Source organism: Gasterosteus aculeatus, chromosome 10 (assembly GCF_964276395.1).
Source record: "Gasterosteus aculeatus chromosome 10, fGasAcu3.hap1.1, whole genome shotgun sequence".
Lineage (NCBI taxonomy): Eukaryota > Metazoa > Chordata > Actinopteri > Perciformes > Gasterosteidae > Gasterosteus > Gasterosteus aculeatus.
Window position 1 is genome coordinate 15,152,917 of NC_135697.1, and position 16,142 is coordinate 15,169,058.

The window sequence follows — 16,142 nt, forward strand, 5'->3', positions numbered from 1 at the left end:
GGCCGTCACACGCGTCCGGGTTCACGCTGCGACGCCCGACCTGCTACATTGTTGCAAATACGACGTCTGTGGCGCTGAGAAATGTCGCCGTACGCAACAATTACCCTAATTGAACATTCCGGAGCAGCCCTGCAAAATGGCTGCCGAGCCGGCACGCTGTCTGTGATGGCCGACGAGAGTGAGTGTGTGTGTGCGTGTGTGTGTGGCTGCAGTGGTCTAGGCGTCTGTGTGTGCACCTGTTTGTCGAGTTGTGTGTTTGTGAGAGTGATCCTGCTTTTTCTTTTTACTGACTGCTTTGTGTCTAAAGTCTGATCCATAATTACCTCCATACGCGGCGTGTAGGAGACGTGTCAAACCGCACCACCGTGCCAGTGCATGATTGTGAATTTATGAATTTGTAAAAAAAAAAGAAGATCTTCGCCCCCTTCACGGCCACCTTCAGGAATCAGGAACATTTATTACCAAAATGTTAGACAAACAAGGAGTTTGACTTGTCCGTTGGTGCACAACATCCGACAGTGAGACAATGGACAACAAGACAGATAAGTCAACATAGTGCAAGAGACCCGCTAAATGGGTTTTTACCAAAAGTGCTGACCTTGTTGTTTCCTTTACAGCTCTCTGCCCAGCACCCGGCCAGCCCCCCCGCCGACCTGAACCGGACCCGCCCCAAACCTGCACGGCCCCGCCCACAACTGGCAACCTGCAGGAGTCATCAGGGTTAGTGCGCCTTTGGCATCATCCTCAAGAAACTTACATTTAAGGATCTGCACTTAAACCAAAGTCCAGACAATCAAAGATGTACTTGAAGGGGGGGGCAGGAGGGGGAGGGGGGTATTTCTTCTGATTCAATAGAAAGAGGCAAGAGACAAGCAGAGGGTCGGTCTTAGGGGAAACATCGACATGCATATTTCGCTTTGCCACAAAGAGAGCAACGACTCCTGAGGTTACTTGTCCAAGTAAGTTGTCCCATTCACATTAGATTACACACACAGACACACACACACACACACACACGCACAAATTATTAACATCACTAGACTCATTTAAATCGGTTGTGTTTTGCTAATAATTGAAATTTGTGCAGTTCTGCGTTCTCTCATCAGGGAGACCGTAAAAAGACAAAGCCGAACTAAACGACTACCAGCGCTCAGGCCTTATCTCAACTGTGTGGGTGTGGGGGGAGGGGGGCGTGAGAGGGAGGGAGGGAGGGAGAAAGCGAGAATCTGCCCCGGTTGTAATGCGTTTGCCGTAGCGCGGTCACACCGTCGAGTCGAGATGCAGCAGAGAGGAAAGACGACGACGATGTACAACGATGGATGAGTGTGTGTGTGTGTGTGTGGCACCTCTGCTATATAATGTATATAATTGTTATTATAAACAAAAGAATACCTATAATAAATGGCCAAAAGCCAAAATTAAGCTTCCAAAATACAATTAAACAAAGTAGAATATGATCATGTTGAATGGCAATCTACAAAGATATTGATGTCCACATAGTGAGCAAAGGGACCGTGAGGACAGCAGAGTGTGCGTGTGTGTGTGTGTGTGTGTGTGTGTGTGTGTGTGTGTGTGTTTCAAAGGGGCCTCTTCGACCCGAGTAAAGAGGAAATGGATGCCTCCTTATCAACGGCAGCTGACCACCACAGCTCCTTTAGTAACGAGCGCAGCGCTCACTCGCTGCCCGACGACGCTGATGCACGGAGCGACGCGTCCTGATCCCGCAGACGCCTTCGTTCCGTTCAGCGCGGCCATTTGGAGCGAGCGAGGCGGCGCGGCCCAACGCGTAAAGCGAGCGAGAGAGACAAACTGAGAGGAAGTGTCGGTTTCCTGACTCTCTCTCTCTCTCTCTCGCAATAGAAGAGAGCAATGATTGACGCGAGTGGCGGTCTGCTGGCTGATGGCGGGGGTCGGAAACCGCAGAGCCGAGGAGAGGCCGTGCTCCGCGAGAAGCCGCTGGCCTCGCCGGCTTCCGTCCTCGCCGGCTTCCGTCCTCGAGTGCAGACAGCAGGCGTCTTCATTTCCCAACTCGATTTACGGGCATCGGGAGACGGCGAGGCGCGCCCGGCTCTCTCAAATGCAATCAGCCTGCTTGTGTGCGTTTTTAAGGGGAACTCGGAGGGTGCCGTCTTCATCAGCTTTCTTTTCGGCTCCTCTTTAGAAATCCTTCCTAAATGTAAACGGCTGCTTAAGGATTTTCTTTTGCTAATTGTGATCTCCCTTTCAGGCTGCGACAGAAAAGCCTAGTGAAGCCCGTAAACTCACCTCATAAAGATTTATTTCCTGAGGTAAGTTGGCCCATTTGTGAATGTTTATCTATTTACACACTACTCATCAAGTGACTGAAATGTTTCAACTCATTTAATTTAAGGCTTAATATCGTAATATCTCTCCACCCAGCAATAAGCGCATTATTCATGTTTCAAGTGACTGATGGCGTCCTTTCAAATGAGTTTATGGCATAATTTGCCATAATTCAAATAAGATGAAATATTGCCACTATTAATACATTTTTACACAATATTAAATTTAAGAATTTAAGAATTTGTCTTGCATTAAAAAGCTCTTTAAAGGTGTGTCTCTCTCTCTCTCTCTCTCTCCTGTAATTGAGTTCACACCTTTTTGAGCCTCACAATAGTTTCCTGAGTGCACTTATGGGAGAGATTCAGGACAAAGTCAGCTTGAGAGGTACATCCATGTTCACACAACAGCTGCATACAAGCCTGCACTGCTAATGCCTGTTTGACCCTCAGCGGAACGTATGTCTAATGGAGAGAACGGGGTGGAAAGCGTCTCTTCTGAGAGGCAGGCAGGACAAAGGATGGGGGCTGGGATCGTCAGAAAGGAGATGGGAAAAGCGACGAAAAGAGATTTGCGATTATTTTCTCGGCTATTTGTCTTTCTTTCGGTTTCTTTCATTCGCTCTAAATTGTCACGGCTCATTCATCCTCTTCTTCACCCTTCATTTCTCTCCGTAACACTCCAGCTGTTCACTCGTCTGTTTCACTTTTGATCTCGATTATCATTTTTCCACCATGTTCCTTCTCTAGCTCCGTAATATTTTCTTCCTCCTCCCTCATATCCTTCAAAACACGTGTCAATTCCTTTTCAATAAGCAGATAAAAATCCCACTTTGTTCGACGTTTTTCATGGGCATCTCTTCTTCCTTTTCTTTCCTTCGTTCACCGAGCAGCTGTGCGGATCCATAGCGTTCAGGTGGCTCTCGCCGAGCGTGTGGACGTTATCTTGAAACGAAGGGCTGGCTGCCATGGCAACCATATGATGAGGCGGGCAGGGCTATTTAAAGGAATTCAGCTGCTGCTTGCGCCCCCCCCCCCCTCTTCACACCGGTCCAGGTAGAGACAAAGAGGTAGACGTTGAAGACAGATCCTTTGTAGTTCCACTCCTACAATCTAATGTCTGTATGAAGAATGGTTTAGAAAGATAACGGTAATACAAAAATGTGTTTGAACATTTAGTTAATTTGCCTTAACAGCTAATTTACAATCTCCCTACAGATGGACTTCAGGTTTGGTGTTTTCTCCGCCGCTCATTGGTATTCATGCACGTGCAGGTGCCAGTTAAATAAATCAGATTAAAATGCAGCATTCGCATTTAACACCGCGGCTAAACCCGTGAACGCACCGTCTCGTAAGTTCAGTGGGAACATTTCTGCACACATTTTAAAGCCATTCGCATTAAATTGCACAACGCAGCCGAAAAAGCTTCGCCTCCACGATAGCGGATTTATTTTAACGGCGATGTGCTTATGCTTGAATTATCTGCAGAAGGGGCCACCGCAACGTACTGACTCACATTATTCATAACGATAAATGAAAAAAACAGACCTTTTTCTCTCGGGAGGCATTTCTCAGTGGACAGACGAGTGTGAAGAGGAACAACCGCTGTGCACCTAATGCAGAGAGAAGCATCTTTCACACATCTCTGACAGATTGAGGAATTTTACATTTATTTCCCACACAGATTTAACTTAACCGTGTATCTCTGAACCTTTGACCTTGCTTAATTTCTATTTATTGTCACTGAATAACAACCACAGGAACGCTGTTTGACTCAGCGAATAGAGACGGAGAAGCTGTTGTTTCTGTAGTTCTTGTGCAATGAGACACCTGAGCTGAGTCCATAAATCAATGTCAACTGACAGGAAGTTAATCGGCTGTTCACTATTTTGATGATCAAGTTCCAGCTTCTCCGAGCATTCGATCCTTTTTTTGTCCTGTCGAATCTTTTTTACGGCATCTTAGATGATATTTAATATATTATAATTTAATATTTAATTGAATCGAATTATTTATTTGTTCATCTTTTATTGTAATAAAAGATGAACAAATACTGATAGTAGCTGTGAGTTGGTTCTGTTAAAACACTTCGACTGGACTCACTGAGCTTATGGTTGGTTTTCTTCCCATAAAGGTTATTATGTCTTTCTTTTTTTTTCTTATGCTGATATTCTACATCCTTTTTATTTGAAGTGCACCGTTATTGGTGCAACAGCCTGTGCTCCTTTCTCCCTCTGTTGAGCCCGGCGCGCCATTCCAACGCCTGTGAGAGCAGTCGGGAAGATTTAAAGTGCTTCGCGGAAGCAAAATTATGAGTGACCTCTCTCGTAACACGCCGCTCTTTATCTCATTCTAATCCCAACTCATTTCATATGCTAAGTAAAAGCTCATATTCCTCTTCACTGTACACACACACACATCCCTCGTTTCCGGGGTGTGATTATAAAATTTGCATAGAGGATGTAGTCGGAGCTGTGGGGTGCAGGACTACCAGAGCTGGAGGCCCGGGCTCGCCGATGGTCTAATGCCTGTCAGGTGTAGAGAGGTGGAGCAGAGACTCCCACAATCCCCCACGTCTGGGGGTTTTATGACGAGAGCTCAGCGAGAGGAGCCCACAGAAAGCTCCCTCGCGTCTCACCTCCAATCGGTTCCTCTCAATCCAATTTGCATGCTCTGTTTGTTTGTCTTTTTCGTTTTCACAGATGGAGCGATGATTAGAAGAGAGAGAGAGAGAGCGAGAGAGAGATGAGGGAAAGATGACTCCACCACCCTGGGGGGAGGACGAGGTGAGATGGAACCACTTCTCTGCTCACCAATGGTTCCATCTCTCCCGCCATCGGAGCGCCATCTGCTGGCCCGGTGGGGCGGGACAGCTGGTGTTGTGAATCAGGCCGCCACAATCAAAGGAACGGCTACTTCCCAACACCAGGGTCTCACCCTCACCCCTCTCACCCCATCCCAACACCAGGATCTGACCCCTCTCACCCCATCGCCTCGGCTGGCAACGAGCCGCTCAGCGTATGTTTCAAAGCGAGTGCTTTGTACTCTCCGGATGAAATGGCGATCGGTAATACTGGGACTTTGTACAAATCTGTGTGGAGTTTATGTTCCTTTTACATCATATCTCCTGAAATTAGGAATTAGAAGAAAGTACAGCAAATATCCCAAATAAAAATGTTAAATTATTTCAAACCCCATAGAACACACACAAAAAATGATGACATGAAATACAATAAAAAATGTTTCCCTAATAAATGAATTAAATGTGAATTTAAAAAGAATATGACAATGGTTTTGTCTTTTAATAAAAGCTACTTGTTAAAGACTTCATGGGAGTATTTATAATATATAATGGCAATGCGCCACCAGAAAATGACCTGAATGTATATACTTTTTTTCCCCTCATGAACAGCAGTGTGTTCACACCAAACTAAGCCCTTAAGCTGCTGAAGCTGTAGCTGATCACCTCCGGCCACTAAGGGATGAAAATGTATATTGCTCATTATCTTAATAAACCACCACCCTTCTGCTGATTGCCTTACTTGTGTGTCTGTGTTCTTACACCAAATACTGTATTTGTATGAATCATATAAAAGGCTGCCACTGTCACCATTAAATATATATATATATATATATTTTTTTTTTACGTAAAAGCGTAAAACTCATGACAAATATAATAAAGGCAGAATTATTGCAATCACACAAGTTTAATTTATCTCTAAAAAAAACTGATCTATATTCTTTCACGAGAATACATGTTTCCATACCTGACCTTGTAAATCTGTTATTTTTTAGTTTTCTTCACTTGGTTGTCGTTCAGTAGTTTTAGTTCAACATTTTATCTGTATTTACTGTTTTAAGTAGTGTGATCACAAATTCGACACACGCTTCAACGCGTTTTATTGTGTTGTGTTTATACACGTGTCACGTGGCTCCGAACACCAATTGACACCTCGCGCATGCGCAGTGGCCGGATACACCTTGGCAAACGTTGGTTGATCAATTTGAGCAGATGGTGAACGCCAGTGCGAAGTTTAGAAGTTTTAAAAAATACAAACCAGGCTACGAAATTGCCGTTTTTCTAGCCTCCCGTATCCATTTGTTTTAATTGTTAGCATGTTACCATCAGCTAGCCGGGTCAAACTAAACCGAGTCACGTTAAAAGACGTCGTTGGAGCTAACGTGGAGCCGCGGCGGAGACGACCGCCCAAAAAGCGAGAGGAACCGAAACCGGCCTCTAGCAACGAAGTACCGGTCCAGACGTCTCTAACGAGCCCGGAAAATGTGACCGCTAACCCCGCCGTGGGAGAGCCGGCGGAGAGTCGTGTAGGTACGCAGAGGCCCGAACCGGAGACGTGACGGCAGGTCGGCGATCGCGAGCGTGCGGCTTTGAACCCGAGGACCCCGAGGTTCGCTCGGTGCTCACAGCCGGGTCGGACGGTCCGGAACAAAAATTTCGCGCGCCCTTAGAGCGCGGTAGCCGACCGTAAAAACAACAAACACATCAAAATAAACGCGTGTGAGCCGCGAAGTTATTAAGCGCGACGGGGTCCGGAGGCGGGGCCGGTAAACTCAACGCGAAGGCCAGGTCCACCGGAGCGGAGCGGGATGCTAGCGACTGGTGAGCTAACTCGGCTAACGTTCACGTGATTGTTAATTGACCCGCGAGCGAGCGTGTGAAGTTACTGGTGTTCAGGCGAGGGGGGTTTAAACGAGGGCCTTCTGGAAGACGAACGTTCATTAACTCTTAGCTGATAGCTTTTTTCTTATTTTTATTTTGGGGGGCAACGTGTGATGCTAAGCTAACAGCGCGGGTTATAGTAGGGACGCTGATGTAACGTTTAATACGTCGCAGTAACGTTACATTGAGTTGGGGTGATGTACTTTGATGTTAAGTTGGACAAACGGCAGTGAGTAACATTACATTTTTATTGCGCGTTAAATAAGATGATAAAAGCAGCTAAAGCCACATGCTTTCCTTCTCACCATCCAATTGAACATGGGAGTCCATGAGCGATCAACAGAAACGCATTTCTGTGGTAATAAAAATTCAAAAGTTCATAAATGACTCCAGTTCGCTTTTTGCACTACTTGACAAGATTGTTTCCACTTGCAGACATTAATAGAAACGCACACCGTAGCCCCACTGGACATGGTGGTGCAGAGATTTGTCAGAGCCCCCGGTGGTGGTAAACACCCCCCCGCCCCCCCAGCAGAAGACATTTGGCAAACTGAGGCAAAAAGGGCCAGAGCGTCTCGTGTTTGAGGTTAAGATCAACAGGGAGATCAGAGTCACTGAGAACCAGGAGAAGAGTATCGTTTGGATAGGCCGGTACCCGAAGTTTGCGACGTACCAGGAAAATGTGAGGCTTTTAGTCCCGATTGTGGCTACGTGTTGCCGGACGTTCTCAAGACCGCGGTCGTGCGTTGCTTCAAGGGAGCTGGAGGTCGGTTCTGGCCTGGTTGTCTCGTGCACGACCGCCACAGAATCAAGGAAAGTGCTCCGGCTCCAAGCGGCGAGTTTTGCCCCAGAGTTTAGCCTGAGAGGAGCGTCCGTCGGTCTCAGAGTCCGACCGGACACCGAGGGCCACCGACAGAGCGAGCGGGTGCACAGACGTTATCCACTAGTTTCCTCGAGAGTTGGACGAGTGAAAGCTCTGCAACCTGTTCTGCTTCTTTCTCACTAGGTGGAGGTATACAAACGGGGGTGGAGTGCAGGACTGGCATGTGGGACAGAGACGTCGGAGAGGTTCCTGGAACGGGATGTCGCCAGGTAGGAGCCAAGAGGATGAAGCTCAGGGGTGGCGGTGAAGTTGGGGTTTTGCCAGCCGCTCTGGGTCCAGAAAGCAACTGCTGCAGGGACCCAGCAGCGGCAACCGACTCCGGAGACCCAATGAAAGCGTGCATTTTGACGTGTGACGGCAGCGAGTCGCGGCCGGTTGTCGGCAGCAGCTCGACCGCGAACGATACCCGTGTCCGGGGGAAGCCTGGTGGTGAGATTGAGAAAGCCACAGAAGCTGACGCCCCACAGATGACGTCCGAAGGGTTGTTTCATGGGAACGAGGCAGAACTGGATGAAGCGGAGTCATTCACCTGCCAGAGAGCGAGGCCCTACATCATGAGAAGTAGATTCAGCTGTGCGCGCACACACATCACGTGGCCCTTCTCCACCAGTAGAGTCCATGCTGGATCTGCAGGCGGTCCAGCAAAGGCTTTAGGTCCCGAAGCTGGAGTCGCCTGCGACTCCCCACCAAACCAAAATCAGCCGGGCTCGTCCAGCGACGAGCTCCCCGCTGCACCTTCAGCCCACCGGCTTTGTGGCGGCGATGTGAAGGCGCGAGACGAGAACGGAGAAAGCGTTCAAGAAGATGAAACGCCGGCGCACGCTGCGGAGTTTCCGCCCGACTGTGCGGCAGCAGAAGCGTTATTCGCTGGTCCTCGCTCGCCTGCGCTGGCCCGCATGTCCAACCCGAGTGGGAGCGGAGAGGAGCGTGACGCGCCGTCGTCTCCTCCGCTCGACGAAGCTGAAAGCTACAAGTCGACCCCCTTCCTCTCGGCTCTCGGCCTGAGTGACTGTGAAACCACCAGCACTTTGTCTCCCATGTCGTCTCTATCCACAGCGTCCTCTCTCCCACCTTCATCGGCCCCAGTGAAGGTCAAAGGCGTTGGGCGCACTGACCCTGCCGGTGCACCACTAACGTCCTTTTCACCCGAATGTGTGTTCAAAGCGGTGGAGGAAACGTTGTTCTTTGAAGTAACTCCAATGACTCCGTGGACTCCATCTTCTGCACAGCCGTGCGACTCTGACTCCATTCATTCATGCGAGTCCTCCCTTTTCCTCCCTCATCACGAGCGAGAGAGCAGGGACAGATTCTCCCCCGTCAGGAGCCCGCCATCTGATACGTGGCCCTTTGACCACAGGCGCGTCAACGACGGATTGTTGCGCGAGGTCCTTCAGGAAAACCATGTAGAAACTGACTCAAATCATTTTCTGCTTCCTCCGATTCTCTCTCCTGTCACTTCACCACGAGGGCCTTCAGGGACAAGCCTCCTTCTCCAAGCAGCAGGCTGCTCAGACGGAGAGGAGGAGGACGAGCAAATCAACAAAGACTCCAGAAAACGCAAAATGTCCTCTGGATGTCGCACGCCGCAAATCGTTGATGGTAGAAAGGATTATCCTGAATATGGTAGTGGGGAAAAGGAAGACTCTGAAACTACTATATTGATGCCTCACTCCTCTCCGGATGACGATGATGATGATGATGATGGTGGTGGGGAACAGAGTAACAAAAAATCTAAACAAGTTCTCTCCGACCCCAAAATGACCACAGCCCTCGCCGCAGGGGAGCTCACAGAACCCGGCTCCCATCCCAGCAGTGATGATGAGGATGATGATGTTGAAGAGGAGGAGGAGGGATCAGTTCCGTCTCACGCAGCGCGCAGCGACGCGGATGAGTCCGGTGCAGACGTAGCGATCCATGTGCAGCCCGGCGCTTTGGATGAGATCGCTGCTTACGAACAGGACATCCTGCTGGTGGACGTGATCCAGGACGACCCGGAGCTGTTTGAAAACCTGCCCGAGCAAAGTCTGCTCAAGCTGGGCCCCATAAGGGCTCCTGTGGCTCCTGTAGCCGGGAGAAGTACGCCGTCGCCGAGGATAAACGCAGCGTCACTGGAGAGACTGAGGTGAGATCTTCTATGCTGGTTGACGCTCCGCACACTTAAAGCTGGCTTCTCAGCCCGTTTCAAATAAAATCCCTGTTTTTGTTTTTCAGGTTGACTCCAGGTAATAAAAGTGTTCCTTTGGTCTGTTTTGATGTTGCAGGTTAGTACACTAGTCGGCCACAACGATTTCATCTGAAGATCATCCTCTTGATTGCACTTTTTATGTGTATTTTCCAGAGGAGACTAACTGCAGATCATGGAGACCTCAGGGAAGCAGCAGCACCTCTTCCAAAACTCAAAGCAGCACATGGCCTGATGCAGAAAAGCAAACCACCAACACGGTGACGTAATGGGGTCTAACTCTTCTAACTGCACTGCAACAGCCAACATGAACATGTAGTTCTTTCCTAAACTAAAGTCCAGGATGAAGAGAAACTGGACTGATTGTATTGAATTAAGAGAGCAGGGATTTGAGCAGTCTCTTAAAATTCCTCTTTTTATTTTATATATAGTTTTGTTTTTACAATTCTAGTTAATAGGCTTCTTTTTTTTACACATTTATGCTGTTTGTCAGTAACAATCTTTACTTTCTGCTACTGTGTCTTTGATCTGTTTACATTACAAACCATTGTCCTGTTCATATTTCCAACCATCCTTTAAACGCAACAACTACTCTTCCTCCGTGATGAATGAAAAGCTGAGACGAAAGCAAAAACAGTCGTACATCTTCTAACATCAGGAAGGCATTGTGAAATTGACCGAACCAGTTAATAGACGTACATTTTGTCATTTTAAATCTTTTTTTGTTGTTGGTCTGAGCAGAGTCTGCCGGATGCCAACAACAATCATGTGAACCGAGTCCCGGAGAGGTAGCTGTTTGCACTCGTCACGCAATGAAACATTTCTCCAACCCTCTCGATCTTTCTTTGTTCTGACGATCACTGTGTTTGATGAAGGAGCCTCTGGACCGCGAGCCTTCTGCACAATAACCTCCCTGCGCCCACGACCACGAGAAACGGTAAACCAAGACGTGTCTGGCTTTGCTACTCGTTCTGTGACCTGAAACCAGATGTTGAAGAGTCCCTTCCGCTTCTGTGTCTGACGGTGTGTCCTTTCACTCTCTTGCTCAGGGCCTCCGGCTGCAAATACCACAGAGTTCAGGCGGCAGAATTCGATTTCTGTGAGTGTTAAGGCCTCATTACGAACATGCTTATTTGAAAAATATAAACTACGACGGAGCGGCTTCGCAGTTGGTCTCTTCGTTTTCTCAATGTTTTTCCTCTAAAATGCTAAAAATAGTTTTCTCTTTTCAAAAGGACCATACAGATAAAACTTGATCGATTTGATTTCAAGAGACTAAAAATCTTGAGTTCCATAGATTAAAGTCATGACTTTTCAAAAGAAATCACAGAAATTGTGTAAATTCTAGGAGAAAGTGTACTAAGTGACTATTGTGGCAGACTTGAGCACAAAGACAAAGAGCCCATGAAAGAATAATGTGTGGCTTAATGCAGTTAATCTGCCTGGTGTCATCGCTATATATTGTATAAATACAGCTTGATAAGTCATCTAGATTCTTCTAAACCACGCGTTCCTAAGATTCTCACCTCCTGTGTTTGATGACGTAGCTCTTTCCTCTGATCCCTCAGTACTGCAGGCAGTACTTCAGTGAGTCGCTGTCCTGTGGGTTCAAGATGTGTCGCTTCCAGCATGTGCCTGCTGAGGGCAACGAGAAGGTACTGCTCAAAGGGCAAATCCCTTATTCGTAAGCCTGCCAGCTTCGTACCAAGTTCTAAGCTCACGGCGCTTTAAAGATCTCTACTGTTCCTTTTATTACTTTGGATTAAAGGAAATCTTAACTTTCCAATTGATCATTTTCATAACTCATGCAATGGAATCCAAGTTGTTCGTCAAATGCATCTGCACCTAAACCGTAACATTTAAAAGGCTTCACATCTGGGAGTCCAGACAATGTTTTTTTTTTTTTAACAATGTTTCAGCCAACCTGCATCTTTGAAGTATTGAGAGGGAATCACTAGTTTGTCAATTCATCTTTGGATAACGTTATGCTGCTAAACATGGCCAATATTTTAATTCATTTAGTTTTCTTTTTTGATTGTCCGACCAAGTTAACAAGGAGCAATTGATTGACTAGAAATGGTCAATGCGTGGACATACTGTAACTTTATTTATTAATCCTGTTCTAGTCCTGGTGGAGTCATTCTTCATGCTAAAGCTCACCAACACCCCGCTTCATTTCAGTCACTTCTCCTCTTTCAGCTGTGCATCGACACTTTGACACGCTTCGTCAAAAATCCAACATGCCTTCAAAAAGCAGGTGAGTTTTTTTTATTTTTTAATTCACTAACTAAAACTGACTAAACTAAAACTATGACAGTTTATTTTTTTATGTAACTTTCTGCGTGACCTGACAGCCGGTTTCTTTGCGTAAAACCGTCTCCTTTTGGCCTCCAGGAGCCATGTTTGTGTGCTACTACCAGAGCAACCGACCGGGAGCGTGCTTCTCCATGCAGGTGCTCCTGATGCTCCTCTGGGCTCTGCTCAAAGCCGGCATGGTGTCCGACGTCCTGTCGGTCCTCAGCGTCAGCTTGACCCACAAGATTGTGGTCAGTGTTGTTTTAATTTTTCTTTTTTATCCATCAGTTCAGTCAAAATGTGCCTCTGCAGTACGCCCTGCAGTCCAGAAGGGGGCGTTGTTCTGTTGGAAACACTCAAAGGTTTTATTTCAAATAACCTTCGCAGTGGGCCTTAGAGTGGATGCTGAACTCATTCCTCTCTTTCCCCCCCCATTGCAGCCGACTCATGAGTTCCTGTTGGCCCTCTTCAACCACGTGAGAGAAAAGGATCTCTCCGGTCTGGTACCTGAACTCATGCAGCTCACATTCAAGGTATCGTGACGACCTCGCACTGAATTTCCCGCCCGGTGGTTGTATGTGGAGGTTGAGGAAGTGATCGTGCTTAAATGAACGTTGACAGATGGCCAGTGCGGGTCTAGTGCTGAGTGTGGACTGCCTCGACTGCGTCAAAAACACTCCGGAGTTCCAGCAGGCGGTCAACGCAAACCCCCTCGTTTTGGTGTCTGGTAACAACAAGTAAGTGGAATCATCATCACTTCAACCAACACAAGTTAACCCTTTGCAGGCGCTTGATGCTGTTTGAACGAGCCGTGGAGACCACGCTGTCACTACCTGCACTCCCTGGATAAATATCACGAGGCGGGCAGAAGCACAATATGCGTTTGATGGACTTATACAGGATGTCAAACTGGGTCCGAATCGAAGGACTTGGGAAAGTGTCAACTATTGTCAACACTTGCTTGCTCTCTGTTCATATTTGTTCTACAAGGTCATTTACCAGCGCTCCTCTTCCAGAGTCCCTGAATCTGGCCCATTCCATGGTAGAAATAGAGGTTAGTGCATCAGAAGATTGTTTCTGTCACTCTCATCCAACGAATAGTTTTGTGTATGATCCGTCAGTGCAACGCGTCCCCTCTCTGTCAGCTTTGTTCCAAGCAGGAGGACTGGGGGAGGATGGGCACGGTGTTCAGCGCCATCGTCCAGTCCAGCAAGTGTCTCAACCAGGTGGGGAAGATCAGCGGCCGCGTTGCCATCGCGCTCCTCTCTGAAGGCAAAGACAAGCTGTCGTTGCCCTTTGCAGCCTTCGCTGAGACCGGTAAAGGGTTAGAAAGACCAGAACAGTATACAAAACATGTACTTCTTCCTTCCCAATAATAATACATTATAATTGTTCTCATTTTTAGTGTGTCAGAGCGAAAGAATCGACAACCCGATCAGGAGTTCTTTAGGCCGGATCGGCGTCTCTCTCATGTTGAGATACCACAAAACGCATCAATGGGCCAAGGTTGTGTGTGTTTCTTTTAGGGATACCTTTGCTAAAGCAGCACACCTGTTGATTCCAGCCTGAATGACCTGAATGTGACGCTGAAGCGTGCTTGTGTGTCCGCCTGTAGGGTCGGAGGGTGGTGGAGGTTCTGTCTGTTTCGAAAATTAACTACGCGACACTGAAGGGCTTGTTTGGGAACGAGGACGGAGCGTCACGCTGCTACCTGGTCACCGTGGCAACGGAGCTCTTCCTCCTGAGTGGCAGCCTGGAGGGAGCCCTCAACACACTCCGAGGTGACTGCTCCGACCCGCGGCTAAACGGGTGGACCCTACTTTTTGCCAGGGGCGCATGGGACATGGAGCAGCCAGGGTTCAAACCTCTCTACTCCATGCGCCACCGTCGCCGCAATAAACTCTTCAATAGATTCACTCATAGAAGTTCAGCTGCTGTGCTGCTGTTGACCCAGCGCAGAATGTGGCAGTACATTGAAGGCTTTTATTTTGAAAGTAAAGACCTCAAGCAGCGGATCTGGTGTGTGCTGCGTTTGTGTTAAAGAGATTAAATTAAATTCACCCCCATTCAACCGCCTAAAACACCTCTTTGCTTCTGGTTGGGTTCTTTGTAGGTGAATCTTCACAATTCTGAGTTTGGCTCTTGTCCGTGTTTCTGTCGTTTCAGAGAACAAGTGGTTCGTGAGTTCGTGCGCGTGGCCGTGTGAGCCCGCCGACCTGGAGAGCAGGACGCGCGTGTTGATGCGTCTGGCTGAAAAAACCTCCCACAGAGACACGCTGGAGGTCCTCTGTAATCTGCCCGGACTCAAGGAGCCAAACGGTGAGAGAGAGAAAATGACCCCGTGCTGCGCTGACTCCAAGGTTCCCAGATGTCATGTGATTGTATGTTTTTCGTTTCAATCCAGACATGGTGGATGCTTCCCGCTACGCCGCTCTGTTTAACGATCAGCTGCGAGCGTTCGTCGACCGACAGATCTTCCCCGTGGCTTCGGACGCCGTGAACTTCATGCTCTCTAAAAAACTGCCGGTTGACCCCGCCCTGCTGCAGCTGCTCCTGAACAAGCTGGGCAATCAGAACCTCTGGCTCCGGGCGCGGGAGGTCTTCAGACGTAAGTACCACCGTCCGGTTCCTCCGACCGGCTCGCGTCTAAAAGGTTCAAAGAAAAAGGGGCGTCTATTAACGGTGGCGTGCGTTCATCAGACTCCCTGAGCACGGGCTACTACCCGGCCGTGTCGGCTCCCCCCGGCTTCATGGCGCTGATCGTCCCCTGTCGGCTGGGGGAGGTGGAGCTGGCTCTCAGCCTGGAGATGTTCATCGCCGTCAACGGCACCAGCATCTTCCACCTTTCCGAGACCTCCACTTCCTGTCTCAGCATCACGCTCAAAAGGTAACGCCGCCCGCGCGCCCGTCGCGCTCGATGTGTTTTTTTTTTTGTGGTGTTACGTGATCTGCTCTGTGCGTGATGCCGCCGCTTCCTCCCCTCCCAGGACTCAGAGCTGCGAGAGCGAGTACCTCGCCGCCGGCAGCCGCATCCTGTCCGCGGCGTGCGTCCTTCATCCCAAAGTCCTCGTGCAATACACGGCGGTGAACGCGTCGCACGATCAAGTGTTCTTACTCGACGTTCCCTCCGCCCGCTGCTGGCTCCGCCACAATCGCATGTGGGCCAATGAGGTGTGGACGCACTGATCAAACGCGCTCAGTCCCGCCCCCATACGCCGCGCACGTGCGCTCCAAACTGCTCATGATTCAGAGACATCAGTGGAAAACACAGCCGATGAAATCAGGACAACCCGCCCATGTGCGTCCCTGCTTGTTTGTGCTCGTAGTTCATTTTTGCCTTTTGACCAGGAAGCAAAGAATCACAAACAAAGACTGACGCCAGAACTTCTTTAGTGTTTTGGTTTTTACAACAATAAATCGTTGTTTGCTGAAGTGTTCTTTTAGCTATTTTCTTTTGATTAATGTGACTGTGTGATTTACCATCTGAGGAAGCTTTGTGGAGGCCACGATCTTTTTGTATGGTTGTTACAAGTATTAGATTTAGTTTATAACAACAATGTAAATAATGTTTTGGTCTGTGTGTATATATTTACATATATTGGTAAGTCTGTGACGGTATTATGTTGCTGTATTGTACTGATTGTAGAAACTACAATTGTTAATTGTTCAGGAGCTGTGATCTACATTTTCTTTGTAATGTTTTTATAAAAAAAAGTTCTGCTCCAAAAGGTTTTGACTGTAGTGTTTATTTCCATCATAGAACTTTTTTTCTTTTCTTTTTTTTTTTAAGCGATCGCTGTC

At 48.1% G+C, this 16,142-nt stretch overlaps 1 protein-coding gene and 1 long non-coding RNA gene across 2 annotated transcripts; both read left to right on the forward strand.

Moving 5' to 3' along the window:
• The first annotated feature begins 2,009 nt into the window (after positions 1-2,009).
• Positions 2,010-5,830, forward strand: LOC120826835 (uncharacterized). Its single transcript, XR_005713295.2, has 2 exons — positions 2,010-2,288; positions 5,003-5,830. It is a non-coding gene; the product is annotated as an uncharacterized LOC120826835 (long non-coding RNA).
• Positions 5,831-6,247: 417 nt separating this feature from the next.
• On the forward strand, positions 6,248-16,069 carry topaz1 (testis and ovary specific TOPAZ 1). The gene is made up of 20 exons (XM_040189395.2): positions 6,248-6,630; positions 7,988-9,986; positions 10,076-10,125; positions 10,203-10,306; positions 10,788-10,834; positions 10,922-10,983; positions 11,096-11,145; positions 11,615-11,701; positions 12,246-12,303; positions 12,441-12,592; positions 12,782-12,874; positions 12,963-13,078; positions 13,332-13,395; positions 13,487-13,658; positions 13,747-13,847; positions 13,957-14,122; positions 14,508-14,660; positions 14,746-14,949; positions 15,042-15,228; positions 15,329-16,069. Exons 1-20 carry the CDS (start codon positions 6,417-6,419, stop codon positions 15,525-15,527), a joined length of 4,278 nt encoding a protein of 1,425 aa, XP_040045329.2. The 5' UTR covers positions 6,248-6,416; the 3' UTR covers positions 15,528-16,069.
• The last annotated feature ends 73 nt before the right edge of the window (positions 16,070-16,142 follow it).

What these genes read in the sequence shown, in the direction of transcription:
- topaz1 (XM_040189395.2), top strand. Translation starts at nt 6,417, where the DNA reads ATGTTACCATCAGCTAGCCGGGTCAAACTAAACCGAGTCACGTTAAAA. An exon ending in GGTCTGTTTTGATGTTGCAG is followed by an intron (nt 10,126 to 10,202) that starts GTTAGTACACTA and finishes TGTATTTTCCAG; the next exon opens with AGGAGACTAACTGCAGATCA. An exon ending in CGGACTCAAGGAGCCAAACG is followed by an intron (nt 14,661 to 14,745) that starts GTGAGAGAGAGA and finishes GTTTCAATCCAG; the next exon opens with ACATGGTGGATGCTTCCCGC.